Below are 19,789 nucleotides of genomic sequence, written 5' to 3'. Positions count from 1 at the left end.
ACAGCACCCGAGTGGATAGGTCTCCTGGTGAGGGAGATAGATTCCTAATGGATGATAGCAGCACCCTCTCCTGCCCTCCAGCCTATGTTGGTGTTGCATTATATACCCAGCTGGACACATCCACTCCCACCACACCAGCTCATCCACCTAAGTTTCACTGGCACACTTGGTCAGCCCCTTCATCCACAATCAAATAATGTATAAGACTCATCTTGCTATGGACTAACCTGGCATTTGTAAGTACTGCCACAAAGCATACTAACTGGGGCCTCGTGCTAGCAGTCTAGCACGGCGGAGGGGTGAAGATCTTGCAATATTTTTATTGCGAGATTTCCCCCTCTGTTCACTTGCGACGCGCGACGACCTCAGAGGGAAAGGTGTTGCGCCTGCCATTTTGTTTTGTTTTTTAAAGAGTCAGGAGTGCACGAGCGCTCATGTGCAGAAGGTAAGTCCTTTTTTTTAAAAAAAATAAAAAATCCCTGCTCCCCCCCACCCCACTGGGCGCAGAGCTCCTGAGGAATCACGAGGAGCCGGGACAAACTGCGATGCCTGGCCACACGTTCTGTGGTCTTGGGCTCAGCCTGAGACTGTCGAAAAACCAGGCCTAAAGTGGAGGGAGAGATCACGAGGCAAGGGAGGGATCATTCCTCCCTGAACCCGGGATCCCCTGTGTGTCATGTGGATGCACAGGGGTCACCCCGGGATAAAGCCCTGTCGAGCTAAGGCCTGGGACTGACTACAAAAAACAGATCTCACCAATGCTTAGCCATGGTTTGCCATTCCATTTCGGGCGAAGTTCAATGTGTTGATCATTACTTATAAAGCCCAAAATGTCTTGGGATCTAGCTATTTGAAAGAAGGTCTTCTCTGCATGATCCTGGCTGAATCATTCATTCTTCATCTGAGGCTCTTCTTCCGAGTCTTCCGGCCATCTAAAGTTAGGTGGGTGATGACCAGAGGGAAGGCCTTCTCCGTTGTGGTACCTCAAATATGGAATGCTTCCTCCCTGACAAGCATGCCTAGCACCAACTTCAATATCTTTATGACACCAGGTGAAGGCTTGATTTCCCCAGGCATTTCTAGCAGGGCTGGGCAATACATGGCTTGCAAACAAGCTGTGGGTAATTTTTGTATATGCCACCGAATTTGCTGTAGTGGCAACAAAATTCACAGTGATTCTGCAAGGAAACAAGGCACACACACACACTCTGTAAACAGAACCATGCTCTTGGAAGTTTTACGGGGATGCAGTTCTGCTTGCAAACAAGGCACGTGCGGCATGGATTTGCTTCCTTGTGAAATTACGGTGATCTCTGCTTCTGTGGAGGTAAATTACCCTACCCTGTGCCTGCTTACCCTACCCTGTGCCTGTTTGCATTCTCTTCCCCTCCTTATTGTTTTACTATGATTTTATTAGATTGTAAGCCTATGCGGCAGAGTCTTGCTATTTACTGTTTTACTCTGTACAGCACCATGTACATTGATGGTGCTATATAAATAAATAAATAAATAAATAAATAATAATAATAATAATAATAATAATAATAATAATAAATTCAGCAGCAGCCACAATTCTGGTGGTGAGGTTAGTGCTTCACCTTCCATGCCTAAGTTAGAAGGGAATTCTAAATATTGTATGGGAGTTGTAAATGTAATAAGCATTGCCCTTGGTAAACAGATATGCATTGGGATCATAAATACTGGTGCAGTGGACTTTTTGTTTGCTTTTGACTTTTATAGCTTCTTGTTGGGATGCACCCCTTGATGGGTTCTGGCGTGTGTGTGTGTGTGTGTGTGTGTGTGTGTGTGTACATAATACCCCCGACCCCACCCGTTTTATGGTTTTGCTGGATTTTGATGGTTTTGCTCCAGCCTCTCTGATGTTATTGTGTTACGTTTATTGTTTTATTCCATTTGTTTTTAAATTGTATGCCACCCTATGAGTTTTGTTACTGAAAGGTGGCTTAAACAGTAAATAAAAAATGTGATGTCAGCACACAGAAATTGAAATCTCTCAGTTTTGCAAAAGGAAATAGCTTTTATTTTGAGGCTCTCCTTGTTTGAATGCTTACCTCAAAACAAATGGAATGTTGTTGTACCATACAAATGGACCAACACTGTTTTGTTTTCAGCACCTGCTGAAGACGTTTTTATTTAAACAAGTATTTCCTGACTGATTAGCTACAGTTTTAATGGCATAATTTGACTTTAAATATTTTAATAACGTATTTTAATTCTTTTTTCTTTCCTTTTTATCATCAGGAATCTTATTAGATATAGAGTGGTATATAAATCCTGTAAATAAAAATAAGCTTTCTAAAAGATATGGGTATTTTTATTCTTATGAAACTAGTATACATTTCCAAACTTTATATACTATTCACGGATGATTGAAACCCATGTCAGACCCTGAATTTATTTCATCCAGCTCTAGTGCTAGATTAAGACATTTACATTTACTAAGGTCATTCTGCCTTCTTTTTAAAAACAGAAGGAAAACATTCTAGTCTCCTGGTCTCCAGCGTCCAAAGGGTTATAAAAATTAACACTCAATTTGCTCAAAGTGGAATGTGTGTAACACAGCTACGTTTTCTTGGCGCTACCGCTGCTGGCACTTCAGCAGAAGTTGGAGCCCAGCTCATTCTACACACATTAAGAAATCCATTCTCACTAGCCCTCCATGAATTGGATTCTTAAATATACCCCCCATCCTGGACCTTAATTCTGAACCTTATATCTTCCTGAACTAGAAAAGCAGCAGCCGGCCTGATGAGAAATAGGGGGGAAAGATGGAGCCGGTGAGATGGCCTGTGTTATTTACTACCATTGACACACCTGTGCCTCAGCTATGCTCACAAAAGATCATAGGTATAGGTTTTGTTGATTTACACATTTATTGGCAGAAAATGTTTGAATGGCAGTCCCTATTATAAGACATATTGCTGCTAAGCTTCTAAAACACAAAAATGCTGGGGAAGAACTTGTGTAGTTTACCCATCTTCAGTGCTTTGAATCAACATGGCTACTTCTCTGGAATTTGTCACTAGTTAAGCTGTATATTCTCGTCCTAATTCTTTCATGCACTCAGGCAGCACTTCCTCAAACCTTCCTGAGTTTTAGTTAATATCTTACTGGCTGCAGGCACATAGTCACCGTGACCATAACGTTCTTTTAAATTAGGTGGCTTACCATAAGAAAAGGTATCTGGAAGAGGCACACCATGGCCAGCCAGTTCTTGAAAAGTCCAGAACTTGTTGACACAATTGAGTATGGCTTGGGGACGGTTCATCAGTCGGCAGCCCATCTTTTCCAGATGGCGAAGAACTGTAATATCACTGTCACTTTGGACCCATGGTGTTGGTACACGAACCACCACTACTTGTGGGTAAGCAGTAATGAGTTCCCCATTGACTCTAAGACCTGGAGCAAGAAGAAAAGGGACGAGACTGATGAAATTCCAAGGGCTACCAACAACAATAAAATACAGAAAAGAGCCAATTTTTAAAGGTTATCAAGCCGTCTTAACATACTTACATACTACTTATCCATCACTAATGCAATGGAATAGTCCAAGCTGTCAGTTACTCTTTTTGTCAGGATTTTTCAATCAAGACGCCTTTCTTGGAGCTATGGCAAAGCAGATTCCCTGATGTTTTTAAGTCTTATGCTAAGATGAGTTTATTTTACTAGGCTTTTGAAGGTCCTTAGGAGATGAAGGATCGTCTCCTTTTAATACAGCAAGCCTGTAACAAGTTTTAGGGATTCGAATAATTGTGGGTTTACTATTAACCTGAAGTCAATTGATGATTGTTTTTATGTACTGCTGCTGGCTGACATGCAAAGTAAAAATCTGAGATATTCCCTTCCCCATAACACATTATGCTGGGCCTAGCACATATATCCCACAACCCCCAAATAACATGGGTGATGTGGTTGCGGGTACTGAGACCTTAGTGTCAAACCCCTCTACACGACTCAGTAAGGAAACTTGTATCAACTCCAGCAGACTCGGGCAAAATATAGATCTAACTAGTTAACTAACAAATATAGATCTAACTCGATAACATCAAGAACCCATTCTATAACTCAGAAATACTAAACCCCGATATTAGTGTGGTCAAAAGAGCCTTGGATGGCCACCCTCTGACTCAAATGGATGAATCCACTGCCCCAACTGGGGAGGTGCTAAGCCAGAACGTTAAGCCATCTAAAGATAATCAAGCCCAGAAGAGGAAGTGCACCAAACCGGCCACAAACCCTGCAGTTTTTGAAGGGAGGCTAACAGTGAGCCCAATTACGGAACCATCCTCGCTGAAAGTCATTGGAGCTAAGCCATCTCATGATGACTGACAACACTCCCATGCTCCCCCACTACTCCTAACACAAAAGGACCAGATAGATCTATCATTAGACCTATTAAAGCTCATGTCTGGAATATATCAGGCTGGGATAATAAATTGATTCAAACAATATCTGTCAAATTTGCATATTTTTGGTTTACAAGAAACATGGTCCCAAAAAGTAGAGCTGCAAAGTTACCAAGTCTTTTCAACCCCTGCCAGGAAGAAAGACAGGAGCTACGGGAGCCTCGCTATTGGGATATCTGTCAGCCTCAATGTTGCAATTGAAGAAATAGACACTGCTTCACCACACATGCAGGCTATTCAACTGATCAATGATAAATGCACTAGACTGGTTTGCATAAACATATATTCCCCCCCCCCCCCCCCGGGCTCAACCCACTATGCACCTGGAATATGGGACACCCTTGAGTCCCTTATTGATACGGTTAACCAACAGCACCCCTCACACGCTGTTATAGTTATGGAAGATTTTAATTCAGTGACTGGTGACGAATACACTATCGCTCTACAAAAACTTTCACTGACCCCCCCTCCCAAAAATCTAGAGATAAGAAGATCAATAAAGTGGGCTCTTAGTTATTCAAACTAATGTAGAAAGTTAACATGTCACAAACAGTACTGGCTTAGATGAAACAACCGCTAACTTTACATATGCCTCCCTGAATGGGGGGAGTATTATCATTGGAAATGTTGTAGATCACAAGCTGAATATGAGCCAACAGTGTGATGTGGCTGCAAAAAAAGCAAATGCTATTTTGGGATGCATTAATAGAAATATTGCTTCCAAATTGCATGAAGTACTTTTTCTCCTCTTTTTAGCACTGGTTAGGCCTCATCTTGAGTATTATGTCCCGTTCTGGGCACCACACTTCAGGAAGGATCCAGACAAGCTGGAGGGGGTTCAGAGGAGGGCAACAAAGCCCTATGAGGAGGGACTGAAAGAACTAGGAATGTTTAGCCTTGAGAAGTTGTGGGCTCTCCCACACTAGAGGCATTCAAGAGGCAGCTGGACAAGCATCTGTCAGGGATGCTTTAGGGTGGATTCCTGCATTGAGCAGGGGGTTGGACTCTATGGCCTTGTAGGTCCCTTCCAACTCTACTATTCTATAATTCTAAGAGAAGGCTGAGGGGAAACATGATAACACTCTTCAAATACTTGAAAGGTTGTCACAGAGAGGAGGGCCAGGATCTCTTCTCGATCATCCCAGAGTACAGGACATGGACTAATGGGCTCAAGTGACAGGAAGCCAGATTCTAGCTGGACATCAGGAAAACTTCCTGACTGTTAGAGCAGTACAACAATGGAACCAATTACCTAGGGAGGTTGTGGGCTCTCCCACACTAGAGGCCTTCAATTAGCAGCTGGACAGCCATCTGCCAGGGATGCTTTAAGGTGGATTCCTGCATTGAGCGGAGGGTTGGACTCAATGGCCTTATAGGCCCCCTTCCAACTCTACTATTCTATGATTCTAAGTACTCCTTCAAACAGCATATAACCAAACTATGTAATTCACTATCACAAGATGTTGTGATGGACACTAACTTGGATGGATTTAAAAAAGAGCTAGTTTTCTCCTCCATTAATTTGTCTATCAGTGGCTACTTGCAATGATGACTATGAATTATTTCCAGTATCAGAGGCAGTGTGCTGCTGTATACCAGCTGCTCAAAGACATGAAAGGGAGGGTGCTATTGCATTCATGTTCTGCTTGTGGACTCCCCACAGGCATCTGGTTTGCCACCATGGATTCCAGCTGGACTAGAATGGCCTTTGGTCTCATCGAACAGGGTTCTTATGTTTTATTAGCCATCAGAGATGCAAGCTCTGAATACATATCACAATACCTATCAGAAATGTTGTTTGGAGAATTAGCTCCTGTTGCCAGGGAGCAAGTTTCTAAGTCCATTTTGGGTCTCCCCATCCCCTGCCACAAGCAAACAAAACATCTGAGAACTACAAGTTCAACCGCAGCTTTTAAAGCTCAGCTAAAAACTTTTCTTTTTCCTAAAGCTTTTAAAACTTGATTTTGTTCTGACTTTATACTGTTAGTTTTACCCTACCCAGTGCCTGTTTACCCTACCCTGTGCCTGTTTGCTTTCTCTTCCCCTCCTTATTGTTTTATCATGGTTTTATTAGAATGTAAGCCTATGCGGCAGGGTCTTGCTATTTACTGTTTTACTCTGTACAGCACCATGTACATTGATGGTGCTATATAAATAAATAAATAAATAAATAAATAAATAAATAATCTTCCTTTTTCCTGTGAAGCATTTTCTTCCTTGGAAGTAAGGAAAGGGAAACATAATTTTTAAAAGTCTTCTGTGTATGTGTGTGTGTGTGTGTGAGAGAGAGAGAGCGAGAGCTACACTATGAACTCCAATGAAGTCTACTACCTACGCCCAGGCAGGGCAACTCTGAGAAGCACGCTTCCCTTGGTATCCTAGCAACTTAGACATGCCTACAGCCAGAAGGAAGTGCTATATGTTGACTATCTTCCCAAGCATTTTAGAAGAATTATTTCTTCCCGTTCTCTTGCTACCCAATTTACATTTCAGACCTCACTTTGTAGTAGGGATAAAAGGCCTTAGGAATCTACTACACACAGCCTATCATGCCTTTTGTTCTTCCCACCTGACACATTTCTTCCTCCACATTTAAGAAAGAGAGAAAACCAAGCTAGTTTATCAACCCTCCTTTCCCCATTCCTGACTTCAGAAAGAGCACTAAAAGGCAGGCTCCGCTGCAGAGCACTTCATTAGCTGCAAGCAAGCGCTGCCGCATTGCAGCTAACTTGTGCTGATAAGCAAGTGTTGCTACAAAAAGAGATGCACATGATTTCAGAGCAAATTTCCAAAATACTTTCAAAAAGCCAAACAGGATATTTACTAGCATCTCCTACAAGTGCTAGAGGATTATTCTAATTTGGCAGAGAGGCTAGTCAGTCAAATGATCTCTCTTAAACTTGCAGTTATATCCACTATATTTTCAACATAACTCTTAATTTTACATGTAGAGTAGCAATATGAAGGCCCAGAAAACTCAGAAAGATCAGGGAAGAAACTATTCTCCATATTCCAAGGTACTTCTTTAGACATTTCCAGTGCAAAAAATGGGAAATTTGGGGAAACCGAAGCACACAAACAATTTTCACTTTTAGAGTAGTGAATGAAATACATTTTATGGCAGGTTTTAAAAATATTAACGCTAGCTGAACATTACTCTCTCAAAATGGTTTCCAATAACTATGTAAGACAATGTACAATATTAGATAATTAGAATCATTGCGTGCTGTAGACATAAACAACCAAATGCTATCCTGCTAGCCTAGATGTAGACATTATTCCTTTACAGGAGTTGGAATCATTTTAAAAGTGGGTTTGTTGCTTATGGTGTTGCCTGGGGAATTATAGGAGTTGTAATTCAATATATCCGGAAAAGGCTGGTGTTTTCACTGGGAAGACAGTGGTCTTCCCACTGTCATAAAGAGTTGCACGGCAAGGGGTTGTTTCTTCATAATACTGAGACTGTTTCTAAGCCCAAGTTGACTACAATGTTGATAGTAGATGTTTTAAACTCTATTTTCTCTACTGGCAAAAAAAGCCAACATAAGTTTGGTACCTTAAGGTACAGCAGCTTGCTGCTCTAACACTGAGTACATTTGTCATTATTGTTTGAATAAAATTAAGGCATTTGTACTTTTAAAATTAATATAATGAACAGTACAATTTTACCTGTTAGATCAAGGGTGGACAACTTTCAGCCCTCCAGATGTTTTGGCCTACAACTCCCATCATTCCTCACCATTGGCTATGTTGGCTTAGGCTGATGGGAGTTCTAGGCCAAAACATCTGAAGGGCCACAGCTTGCCTACCCCTGTGCTAGATCAAGCATTTAATATTCTTAAAAGTAGTAAAGAAAGTTTAGAACTGCATACTTCAATTTACACCCCCCCCCATTTCAGTTTATTTTTTGGGGGTGGGTGGGTGTCGTTTCTATGGCTTTAACATTTCTAGAAAATTTGCATCTCCGAGGATACTGGTAGAGGACTGATTGAGAGATCTGTCCCTTCTTTGTCAGCATGCTCATTTGTCTGCATGAAATTCCTTGTCGCCTATGGCTACTAGGTGAGTTGTTAAATAGGAGACTTGTATTCAATTGGTCCCCCTCATGCTGATGGGACGGCTCTTTGATTCAACAGAGGCTTCCATCAGCAATCCAGGGAGGGAGGCAATTTTTGCCAATTCTGGAAATTGAGGGATTGCTGATGCAAGCCTTGGCTGGTCAAAGTGCCCTCCATCAGCAGAGCCAGAACAAATGGATATAATCTACAGTAGTGTTCATTATAGATCGTGTGGTTTGCAGTCTGAACACTGTTTTGGCCATCCCTTTAATATGAAATAAAGAGCCTCGTGTGGCGCAGAGCAGTAAAGCAGCAGTTTCTGCAGCTGAAACTCTCCCTACGGCTTGAGTTCGATCCCAGCGGAAGCTGGTTTCAGGCAGCCGGCTCGGGTCGACTCAGCCTTCCATCCTCCCGAGGTCGGTAAAATGAGTACCCAGTTAGCTGGGGGAAAGGTAATCACGGCCGGGGAAGGCAACGGCAAACCACCCCGCTATAAGGCCTGCCAAGAAAACGTCAGCGAAAGCTGGTGTTCCTCAGTGCTTGCACGAGAGGTTCCTTTCCTTCTTTCTTAATATGAAATAATATGACATTATGCTCTGTGAAATTTTGCACAAGTATTAAATTCAAGGTAAATGAAAAGTAACTTTCAACAACCTCCTTAGCATTTTGAGAAATCTGATTGCTATACTGGTCACTTCAGTGGCAGGCCAAATCTACACTGTAAATGTAGATAAAAAAGGTTTTGTTTGCCTCCGAAAGAGTAGCACAGAGGGAGCAAGCCTACCCTCCTTGGGAAGCGAGTTCCAGAGCCTTGGAGCAGCCACTGAGAAGGCCCTCTCCCGCATACCCATCAGCGTACCTGGGATGTTAATGGGAGAGAAAGGCCTCCCCAGAAGATCTCACAGCACAGGCAGGCTCATATGGGAAAATGCGGTCTTTCAGATAACCTGGACCCGAGCCGTATAGGGCTTTATAGGTGATAACCAGCACTTTGAATTGTGCCCGGAAACAGACCGGAAGCCAGTGGAGCTTTGAAGTGCAGACATACTTGTGTCAACCTATCATTGCAAAGAAACAGGATGTTGCTTTCTGCACTATTCAAATTCTAAACATTTCTGAACAGCCTTAGAGCTTTTAAAGAAATACCTTGAACAGGAAAAGGGGGGGGGGAACCCAATCAACCCCTGCAAAGACAGAAAGGCCACAATTAAAGATGAGAATGGGGATTTAAGTTTTTCATGTCAAATCTCTTCAATGACACCCTCAATAGGAAGAGGAATAAGTATCACTGCTGTAGCTTTTAAAGTAAATGGGCCACAGCAAGAGCTGAATCTGAAAACGCCTTCCATATGGGCAATAGGGTTACAACTACTCCGTTCAGCAGCTCCATCTACAGTTGTTCAACCTTACAGGTTTTAATTATTTCACTCTCGCCTGTTTTTTTTAAATTTATAAGTCTGTTGTTATCTTAAGGCAGTGGTGGGAAACATGCCCCGCTGGTGTCTGCACCTGCTGCGCTCCTGATGTCTGCCCACCCTCAACCACTGCATAGAATCATAGAATAGCAGAGTTGGAAGGGGCCTACAAGGCCATCGAGTCCAACCCCCCACTCAATGCAGGAATCCACCCTAAAGCACAATAGAATCATAGAATAGCAGAGCTGGAAGGGGCCTCCAAGGCCATCGAGTCCAACCCCCTGCTCAATGCAGGAATCCACCCTAAAGCATCCCTGACAGATGCTTGTCCAGCTGCCTCTTGAAGGCCTCTAGTGTGGGAGAGCAGTCGGTGGTGATTAAGAAAAGGCAGTTAAGACACACTATTATTGCATATATTCCAGGGCATGCTGCTTGCTGCACATCTTTGCAAATGGCACACTCCAGTCCTTGTTTGCATGGTGTGTGTGCGTTTCTGTGTGTGTTTACATACAGCACACTCCTGCCTGAATTTGCATGCGACATATTCTACAAGCAAACATGGAAAGCAACACACAACAAGGGTCTATACACAGCCTTGCACAGCAGCAAGCAGGAGCTAAAACAGGCTAAAAGCAAACACATTCTGTAAACCGCCCAGAGAGCCCTGGCTATGGGAGCGGTATATAAGTGTAATAAATAAATAAATAAATAAATAAATGTAAGCATTACATCTGTCTTGAAAGATGTGCAGTAAACAATTAAAAAGTGTAAGTAAAATGCTGTTCTTTCATCACTAATGACTTCTCCTGGTCCCTACACACTTTGGGTTAAACAGCAAGGATTCCAGTGCACATGGCACCTACCTTGGGGACTGGAGGTGAGAAACCACTAGCTAAATCCAAGTACTATTACAATCGGGTATCCCTATGGTAAGGATTGACCTCCATCCCTGTCAAGATCAAGTCAGCAAGGAAAAAGATCTATGTGGCCTAAAAGTGACGTTTTCTTGGCAGGCCTTATAGCAGGGTGGTTTGCCGTTGCCTTCCCCGACTGTTATTACCTTTCCCCCAGCTAACTGGGTACTCATTTTACCGACCTCAGGAGGATGGAAGGCTGAGTCGACCCAAGCCGGCTGCCTGAAACCAGCTTCCGCTGGGATCGAACTCTCACGCCGTGGGGAGAGTTTCAGCTGCAGAAACTGCTGCTTTACTGCTCTGCACCACACGAGGCTCTTAAGCTATGTAAGGAAAGTACAAATATTTTTGTAAAAATGTCTATATAAAGAACATTTAAATTACATTAAGGGAGCAATCCTATAGCTCATACGCTCTGGGTGCTGTAGGACACTATGGATTCCTGGATCTGGGGTCAGAGACAGCCCTCCAACCTAGGATACAGGAATCTGTGTCCCCCTCTCCCCCCCAGCCAGAGCAGAAAGAACTACACCTCTCCAAGGACAACCTCCGAGAGGGGATAGAGGGCGTGTTCCAGTGGGTGGGGAGGAGACTGGAGAGTCTGGGATACAAGGTACCCTGAGGCCTCCCCAGCCTACTTCCTCCCCTTCTGGAATGCCCTGTTAGACGGGCAAAACAGGCTGTCTAGCAAAAATGCAGAGTAGAAGGAGCAGCGGAAGTGACAATCACCTCTACCTCCTGAATGCTCTTAAGTCCCTGAGTTCGAACGCTTATTAGCATTGAAGGCATAAGTCTAGGATTCCACCGTAAGTGTGCTTTAATTGTTTTTTCTCAAATATTTCAGGTCAAACATTTGTGAATTGGGATAAAAAATTAACATGGCATGCATTTTTTTAAGTTTTGTTTACTAAATACAAATAAAATAAACATGCTTAATTAGATCTGTTTAGGCAGGGTAAGCAACTTGTGGCTCTCCAGATGTTCTGACTTATGGCTCCATCAGGTCTAGCCTGCATAGCCAATGGTGAGGGTTAGTGGGAGTTGTGGGCCAAACCTTCTGGAGGGCCATAAGTTGCTCACCCTGCGTAGGGCATCAGAACATTTTCTGACGCAAAATGAATTTTCCTATGTAAATGAGCATATGCAAATTAACTTAATTCACACTGGAAAATTTTCTAATTCAAAATTTTCCAGAAAACCCACATTACTGCATTCATATCAACAATACATTGTTTTCATAACTTCTCCCCATAAAAAGAAAATTCAAAAGAGTTTAATCAGAGATACATAATAAAAATTCCCTCAATATCAAACAATCTTTATAAGACTACTTTGGAGTAACACTTATTACTAGAGATGTACCACCACCCCCGCACACAATATTGCTCATTTTTTTTTAAAAAAAAACTTAAGCTAAAGCAGTGTAGACATGCAGAAGATTTTGGAAGTTTACAAAAGTTTAAAGCTCAAGCTTTAATAGCCAAACACTATGTTTCTGCACTGCAGCTCCAGGGATAGAGGGAAGGCTTTGCTCTTGAAGCAGCCGTATTTGCAGCACGGATGGAGATGGAGGCGATCGTTCTGAGACAGTGGCGGCAGAGGAAAAGAACCAGCCCTAGGAAAAGCCAGGTTTTAAAATGTGGGCAAAGAGGGAATGAGGTGGACTCCAGACCTGAGAGGAAGAAGCGAATGTCATTCAGTAGCGACGGGTGTGAGGAAGCTAGGGCCAAAAATCCTCGGTTGCGATGAAGGAAGGTAATCTCCATACAGCTTCCGGATGACTGACATCCCAGGGGCATGTCTACACCAGCCATTTATCCTGGGGTCAGACTGAGTTTGTTCCTCTGCGTCCAAATGTCACACAGGGGATCCTGGGGTCAACCAGGGATGATATCTCAGTTGCCTCGTAATAAAATGGACTGGATATATTACAATTTTTCCCGCAGTCCTGGGACAACCCCGAGGACTGTGGGGTGTGTGGCGTGGGCTCCCGGGACCTCCCTGCGAGTAGGGCCTCAGCAAATGGGCACAGAGCTGTCGGGGGGGGGCAGCAGTTTCACCATCCCTTGGATGGCTCTTGGCATCTTTGGTTTGAGGTGTTTTTTTTTAAAAAAAAACTTTTTAAACTTTAGGGTGGATTCCTGCATTGAGCAGGGGGTTGGACTCGATGGCCTTGTAGGCCCCTTCAAACTCTGCTATTCTATGATTCTATGATTTTGCTTTGGTGCATGATCACACCTACACTGCTGAGCAAATGTCTCGGTTTGAAAACACACACACCGCGCCAGACCAGAACAACTCTCCTCACTTCCGTGATGACTCGCAGGCTTGTGCACACTGGAAGACGATCCCTGAAGCGAGAAAGCCTAGGATCCTCCCCCCCACGTCCCGGAAAGACCATAGGTGTAGACATGCCCCAGGAGTCAAGGAACAGTATGTTTTGCCCTCAGATTACTAGAGACCATGGCCATAGCTAGACCTAAGGTTTATCCCTGGATTGTCCAGGGGTCAAACCTGTTCATCTAGGTGACACACAGGGGATCCGGTGCTCAGGCCGGGGCGAACCCTGGATGATCCCAGGATAAACCTTAGGTCTAGCTGTGGCCCATGTCGACACGGGCTTTATACTAGCTCATTCATAATTCTTTACTAACAGGGAGAAAAAGACAGAACTTTTCCAGGGTTTTATCATTATGAAAGGGGGAGAAAAAACTGATGTTTTCTCCACATATAAACATTCTTAGCAAAGACGCCCCATTTCTAGCAGCCTACAAACATTTTAAGCTCCTCAGCATGAAGTATAGCAGTAATATGAAGGCATGGTTAAAAGGGCACTTAACAGCCTGGTTTGTATGACGAAGGTCAAGAGCAGCATAGTTTAATTAGGTTCTGCATACTACCAATATATGACTGAGAACATTTTACTAAAAATATTTTTAGGTAGGGCAATAAGGAACTATTCCAAGGTGAATAACTGTATCGTTTCAAGACACTGCCTCTAAACCAATAATTTTAACTCCACAATTAAATATGAATACTGAATACCTTTTGAAATCTCTTAACGCCATTCCATTGCCCTGGAATCAGTACCATTGGGTTTAATCCGCATCCCATTGAATTCTATGACAAAACTCCTTCTCCACTTTAATGAACCAACTCAGCATCCACTCTTATGGTGGACAACAGTAGCACCCAGCATAGTTCACAGTCACAAAAATAAACCTCTGTTCTAAGACAGTAGAGCTGAGCAACTGAAGTAGGACAAATAAAAACCAGCTCCATGGAACACTGACAGAACACGTTTTCCTCAGCTTTAGTTGACAGATTCCGATACAAAAGGATGCCACCATTTTAAAAAAAGTCAATGGTGGGGTAATAATCAGCTCGACAGTTGTTAATCTAGGGGGTACTTGTGACGACCCCCTTTGTTTTTCCTTTATTTCTTCCTAAAATCAAAGGATACCAACCCGGGAGCCAGTCATTAGAATGCTGCTCACTGGCTCTGTGACTCACTGACCCTTTTCTGGCCTCACAGCCACCAGCCCAACACTCTCTATGCACCCTTGTCCTTCACCACTGCCACCATAGAACACTGTTCCCTACCCCACGCAACATGATAATAATCAACCGCGGTGTAGATTAGGATTAGCGCTGAGTTGACTATTAGTCCATGCTGAGTTGACTCTCTTTCTCCCCTCAGTCCTCCCTCTAGTATCCCATCAGCCATTGCTGCCAAAAACCTATCCTGCCAGCTAGACTAGAGCGGCAGCCACAGCTTTGACTGCTCTTGCCTTGTGACTCTGTGGCTGACAAAATAACCAACAGTGGCCAAGGAAATAACCCATGGTTATTTCCACACAACATGATAACCAATGGTGGTTCAAATAGGCAACTCTACACAGCGTTGGTTATTTGCTTTAAATGTCATTACCAACACCTTGAATTCCAACCGGAAGCTTATAGGCAGCCAGTGCAGTTCCTTTAAGACCGGTGTTATGTGGTCTCTGTAAGATGTACAGAGTCTCGCTGCTGCATTTTGCACTAGTTGCAACTTCCGAGTCGTCTTCAAGGGCAGCCCCATGAAGAGTGCATTGCAGTAGTCTAATCGGGAAGTTACCAGTGCATGCACTACTGTGGCTAGGTTGTCCCTGTCCAGGAAAGGCCGTAGCTGGCGGATCAGCCGAATTATCCTAAATGTATTATTATATAATTTTTTGTTTGTGCTGCTTTGGGAATTTAGAGTGTAATCCAGCAAAATTAATCTAAATTTTGATCCCAATGATTTCATAATTAGATTTTTTATTTATTTATTTAAGCATTTTTATCCTGCCCTTTAGCCAAAAAGGCTCTCAAGGTGACTTACAAAAATATTTCTTAAGACAGAGAAACAACAACAATGCCAGGTTGGGGTGGGGTGGGGAATCTGAAGACGCTTTGAAGGTAGATTAACTCTTTTCCAATGCCATTTTCCCTGACTAAAGTTGTCTCCTGAGAAAAAAACATCTTCAAGGCAGCCTATCGATACTTACAGGGTGTTCCATGAGAAGCAAACAGCTAAGGTTAGTTTGTAAATCAGGAAAATGTCAGAGCGGAAAGGGTTCTGATCCAGCCAGCCAGCCTATGAGGAGCCCTGCTGGATCAGGCTAAACATTCAATATCCTGTTTCCCATGATAGCAAGATGTGTGAGGAAACCCCACAGCCAAGGCTCTTCCTGAGCATGGGAACCTATGGAGGAAAATGTGTGCTCTACTACCAAGCTCTGTTTCCTGTCTTAAGAGACAGTTTGGTGTAGTAGATAGAATGTTGTGCTTAAACCAGAGGAACCTGGGTTCAAATCCCCAGTCATCCATAAAATTTATTGGAGGATAATGAGCCACTCACACACTCTCATCTTAGAATACTGCATTGCATAGGAGGGAACTGAACCTCAAGTTTTGAAGTGAGTAGCCTCCCCACAACTCCCATATCCTGGCCACTGCAAAGAAAATGGTGGAGACCCCTCAAGGAAAAAGTCCTGAATGATGAAATTGCAAAGAGTAACAGCAGGAGTATCCCAAAAGAATAGTTCCCAGGTAGAAGAAGCTTCTGAAAACCAGCAGGTGCCAGAAACAAAAAAGAACAAACAGTCTACTCTAAATCCAGAAAACAGAAGTCTACCCCTTCCCCAGAAGGCCCCAAGGAGGTGACAAAACAGTCAATTCAGCAAAGAAAGTGGATGTCAAAGAAAACAGCATTTGTCCCCTGACGGTGTGAAGATGTTCGCTAGAATCTTGGCCCTCAATGCCCATCAGAGAGTTCACAACGGTGAGAGGCCATTTGAGTGTGGGAAGAGCTTCAATAAGAGTTCACGCCTCATTTCTATTACCCATTCCTGTTATCTCTTGCATAATGTTATACTGTAAGAAACTTTCAGACAAGGATCTGTTCATTCTAATTTTTTTATAAAGCAATATATCAAAGAATATATAAAAGCCAACTTGTACCCCCCTTTTTTTTGGTGGAGGCAATATTTAAATAAAGATGGGCAGATAATAATTCTCAGGACAATGTAGATTCTGTATTAAAGTGTCTCAAGAGCACACACATCACACCTCCTCATAGGGAGAGACAATCAGACAGCAATTCTTTGCCACTTCAACCCAGACTAGGGTCCCATATACACAGAGACAAGTACAAAAAATACCCTGCCACTATCGTCTCTAGGAGCTCAAGAAGCTGCAGTGGCTACTGGAATTAGGCGCCTCTGGCTTCTAGTTTTGGGTGCTGTGTTGCAATCATGAGTCTACAATACAATAAATTGCTAACATCTAAGGTTTGTTCCATTAAGGGCTTACTTCATAACACTTTATTTCCTTCCCTTCACACATACCAGAACAATCTCTCAACACGCCAATTCCACCCCGCCCCCTCTGTGCTACACTGTTATGTCTAAGCAGTTGAAACGTTTTAGATTAACCAGTTTTCAAGTTTACCTTTCACTGGGCTCTAATAGTTAAAATATTAGTATACAAATGGCAATTTAAAACATTATTTTTACAGGTAAAATCGAAGATTTTTCTATATTTCAGTATAATAATAATAATAATAATAATAATAATAATAATAATAATAAATTTATTTATTACCCGCCTCTCCCTTTGGATCGAGGTGGGGAACAACATTAGTACAAGAATCAACACATCTTAAAAATACTTGATTTCTCAACTCCGTATCCTGCCCTAAAGCCAGTTTGAAGTGGGTCTAGAAAATCTGTATCATCCAAAACTGCTTGGAGTTGAAAGGCAACTGCCCTCTTAATCACCTTGCCCAAAAATGTAAGATTTGATACTGGTCTGTAATTATTAATGTCCAGGGAGGGCTTTTTAAGAAGCAGCCATACTACTGCTTCTTTTAAACATGGTGGAAAACTCCCCCCCCCCCCGAGAGATGCATTAATAATATGTTGTAGTTGTAGTAATATATATTTAAAAGTAAGATAGCAAAATTGGTCAGAAAGTGTTGGAAACCATATGGATTGGAGGATTATTCAAGGTCAACTCCCAACAGTCGCCAATCCCCGTCGTTCCAGAACTCCAATTCATTAGCCACATATCCATTTTGTAATCTTGCAAGCCTGTCACACAAGATTCTTCTCTTTCTCCAGTTGTCCTTTGTCCTCCCTCGTCCAAGTAACCTTGCCATAAGCATTCTTCGTCACAGTGACTGACTTCAGTATCCCCAGGTGGTGACGATTTGCCATGCAACTTTAACAGCTATAAAGATGCAGCTGCTCAGCTCTAGGCTGGCACAGCAGGAAACTATTTACTTATCTGCACATAAAAGCCTCCTGTTTACAACTATCCTACCCTGGCACCATCTTTACAAAGCTCCCATCTTGAGCATGAAACTATTCTCAGAGTTGGATAAGCTATGAATATATCTAAGAACTGTAACAAGGGACCCTTCCAATACTATTTTAGATTATGTAGTTGGCCACTCCCATCTCATATAATGCAGTAAACCAGAATTCACAAAGTAACTCAGCATAGTGTCTCATACCCTTCTAGAATATGACACGCACCTGGCCTCTTTGTGAGTTTGGAGCTGGGGGGGGGAGGGGAAGGAATAATCCCTGATCTCGCCTTCAGCACTCATGGTGACATCAGAGACAAGACACTACCTCTTCCCCAACCAGGGCAGGATGGGTGCATGATTATAGCAACCACACATTTTGGCTTCTCTTCTTTTGGAACAGACACAGACCCTGGAGGGTGAAAAAAGAGAACTATGCCTGCACATAACCACATGCCAATGCAAAGCACACAGTTTAGATTCCATAATCACATCATCATCAGCTAACACTGATCCCTAGACTTTAGCTTGAATTACTTTGGCAAAGCCTTCAATAGTCAAGATTAAGACACAGCAACAGAATAAGAGACACAAGATTAATGAGTTCGGTTAATCTTCCAAGTAAAAGACAATGGTCTTTCCCTTCTGCAAAATCCAACTGGATAGCTGGAAACATAATTAGCTCGAGGACGTTGAAAAGGTGCTTGGACAGATTTGTGCGGCCACTTCCATGTTGGATCCTTGTCCCTCATGGCTAATAAGAGCTAGCAGGGATGGAACAACCGGCTAGGCCAAGGAACTGATTAATGCCTCTCTGCGAGAGGGAGTGGTCTCAGGCCGTCTGAAAGAAGCGGTAGTGAGACCACTCCTGAAAAAATCACCCTAGGACCCAGAAACGCTTAAAAACTACAGGCCGGTGGCAAAAGTTCCTTTCCTGTGTAAAGTCCTTGAGCGGGTGGTTGCGGGCTAGCTCCAGACACTCTTGGATGAGACTGATTATCTGGATCCATTTCAGTCGGCTTCAGGCCTGGTTTTGGCATGGAAATAGCCTTGGTCACCCTGTATGATGACCTATGTCGGGAGAAAGACAGGCAGAGTGTGACTGTGTGACCTCTCAGCGGCTTTCGATACCATCAACCATGGTCTCCTTCTGGAGCGACTGGCTGAGTTGGGAGTGGGAGGTACTGCATTGCAGTGGTTCCGTTTCTACTTGGCGGCTCGACTCCAGAAGGTGGTGCTTGGGAAACACTGCTTGGCCTTGTGGATTCTCCAGTATGGGGTTCTGCAGGGGTTAGCTTTGTCCCCCATGCTGTTCAATATTTACATGAAACCGTTGGGTGCGGTCATCCCGAGTTTTGGAGTGCGTTGTCATCAGTATGCTGATGACACACAGCTCTATTTCGCCTTTTCATTTTCATCAGGTGAGGCTGTGGATGTGCTGAACCGGTGTCTGGCTGCGACAATGGACTGGATGAGGGCTAATAAACTGAGACTCAATCCAGACAAGACTGAGATGCTGTTAGTGGGTGGTTCCTCTGACCGAATGGTGGGCGTTCAACCTGTTCTGGATGGGGTTGCACTCCCTCTGAAGGAGCAGGTTTGTAGCTTGGGTTTTTTCCCAGAACCACCCCTGTCCCTTGAGGCTCAGGTGGCCTCAGTAGCACGGAATGCCTTCTAACTGATGGAACGCCTCTCCCGACATGAACCTACCCGTACACTGTGCTCAACATCTAAGGTCCTCCTCCAAGTGCCTACCCCGAGGGGAGTTCGAAGGATGGCAACAAGGGAGAGGGCCTTCTCAGTGGTGGCCCCCCAATTATGGAATGATCTCCCCAACGAGGCTCACCTGGCACCAACATTATTATCTTTTCGGCACCAGGTCAAGACCTTTCTCTTTTCCCAGGCATTTAACAGCATATGCTGATTTTATAACTGACCCGAGAATAGTTGTTTTAAATGGATATTGTTGTTTTTATACTTTTAGTGGTTTTAAATTTTGTATATCTCTTTTAATGTTCATTGTTTTTAACTTTTGTAAACCGCCCAGAGAGCTTTGGATATGGGGCGGTACATAAATATAAAAAAATAAATGAATAAATTATGCAATTGCTAAAACACAGCTTCAAACAAACACACTCGAATG

The 19,789-nt window shown here is 43.2% G+C and overlaps 1 protein-coding gene across 1 annotated transcript in view; it reads right to left on the bottom strand.

The window, feature by feature from the left end:
* The window catches only part of RIMKLB (ribosomal modification protein rimK like family member B), a 40,276-nt gene that overhangs the window by 10,229 nt on the left and 10,258 nt on the right, over window positions 1–19,789 (bottom strand). Inside the window, exon 3 of the mRNA XM_063119013.1 lies at window positions 3,190–3,420. Coding sequence (XP_062975083.1) covers window positions 3,190–3,420 — 231 coding nt within the window. The remainder of the gene's footprint in view (window positions 1–3,189; window positions 3,421–19,789) is intronic.

This window comes from Elgaria multicarinata, chromosome 3 (genome assembly GCF_023053635.1).
Source record: "Elgaria multicarinata webbii isolate HBS135686 ecotype San Diego chromosome 3, rElgMul1.1.pri, whole genome shotgun sequence".
NCBI classification, from domain to species: Eukaryota; Metazoa; Chordata; class Lepidosauria; order Squamata; family Anguidae; genus Elgaria; species Elgaria multicarinata.
Note: the sequence above shows the minus strand (reverse complement) of the source record. Positions and strands in the feature narration are given on the sequence as shown.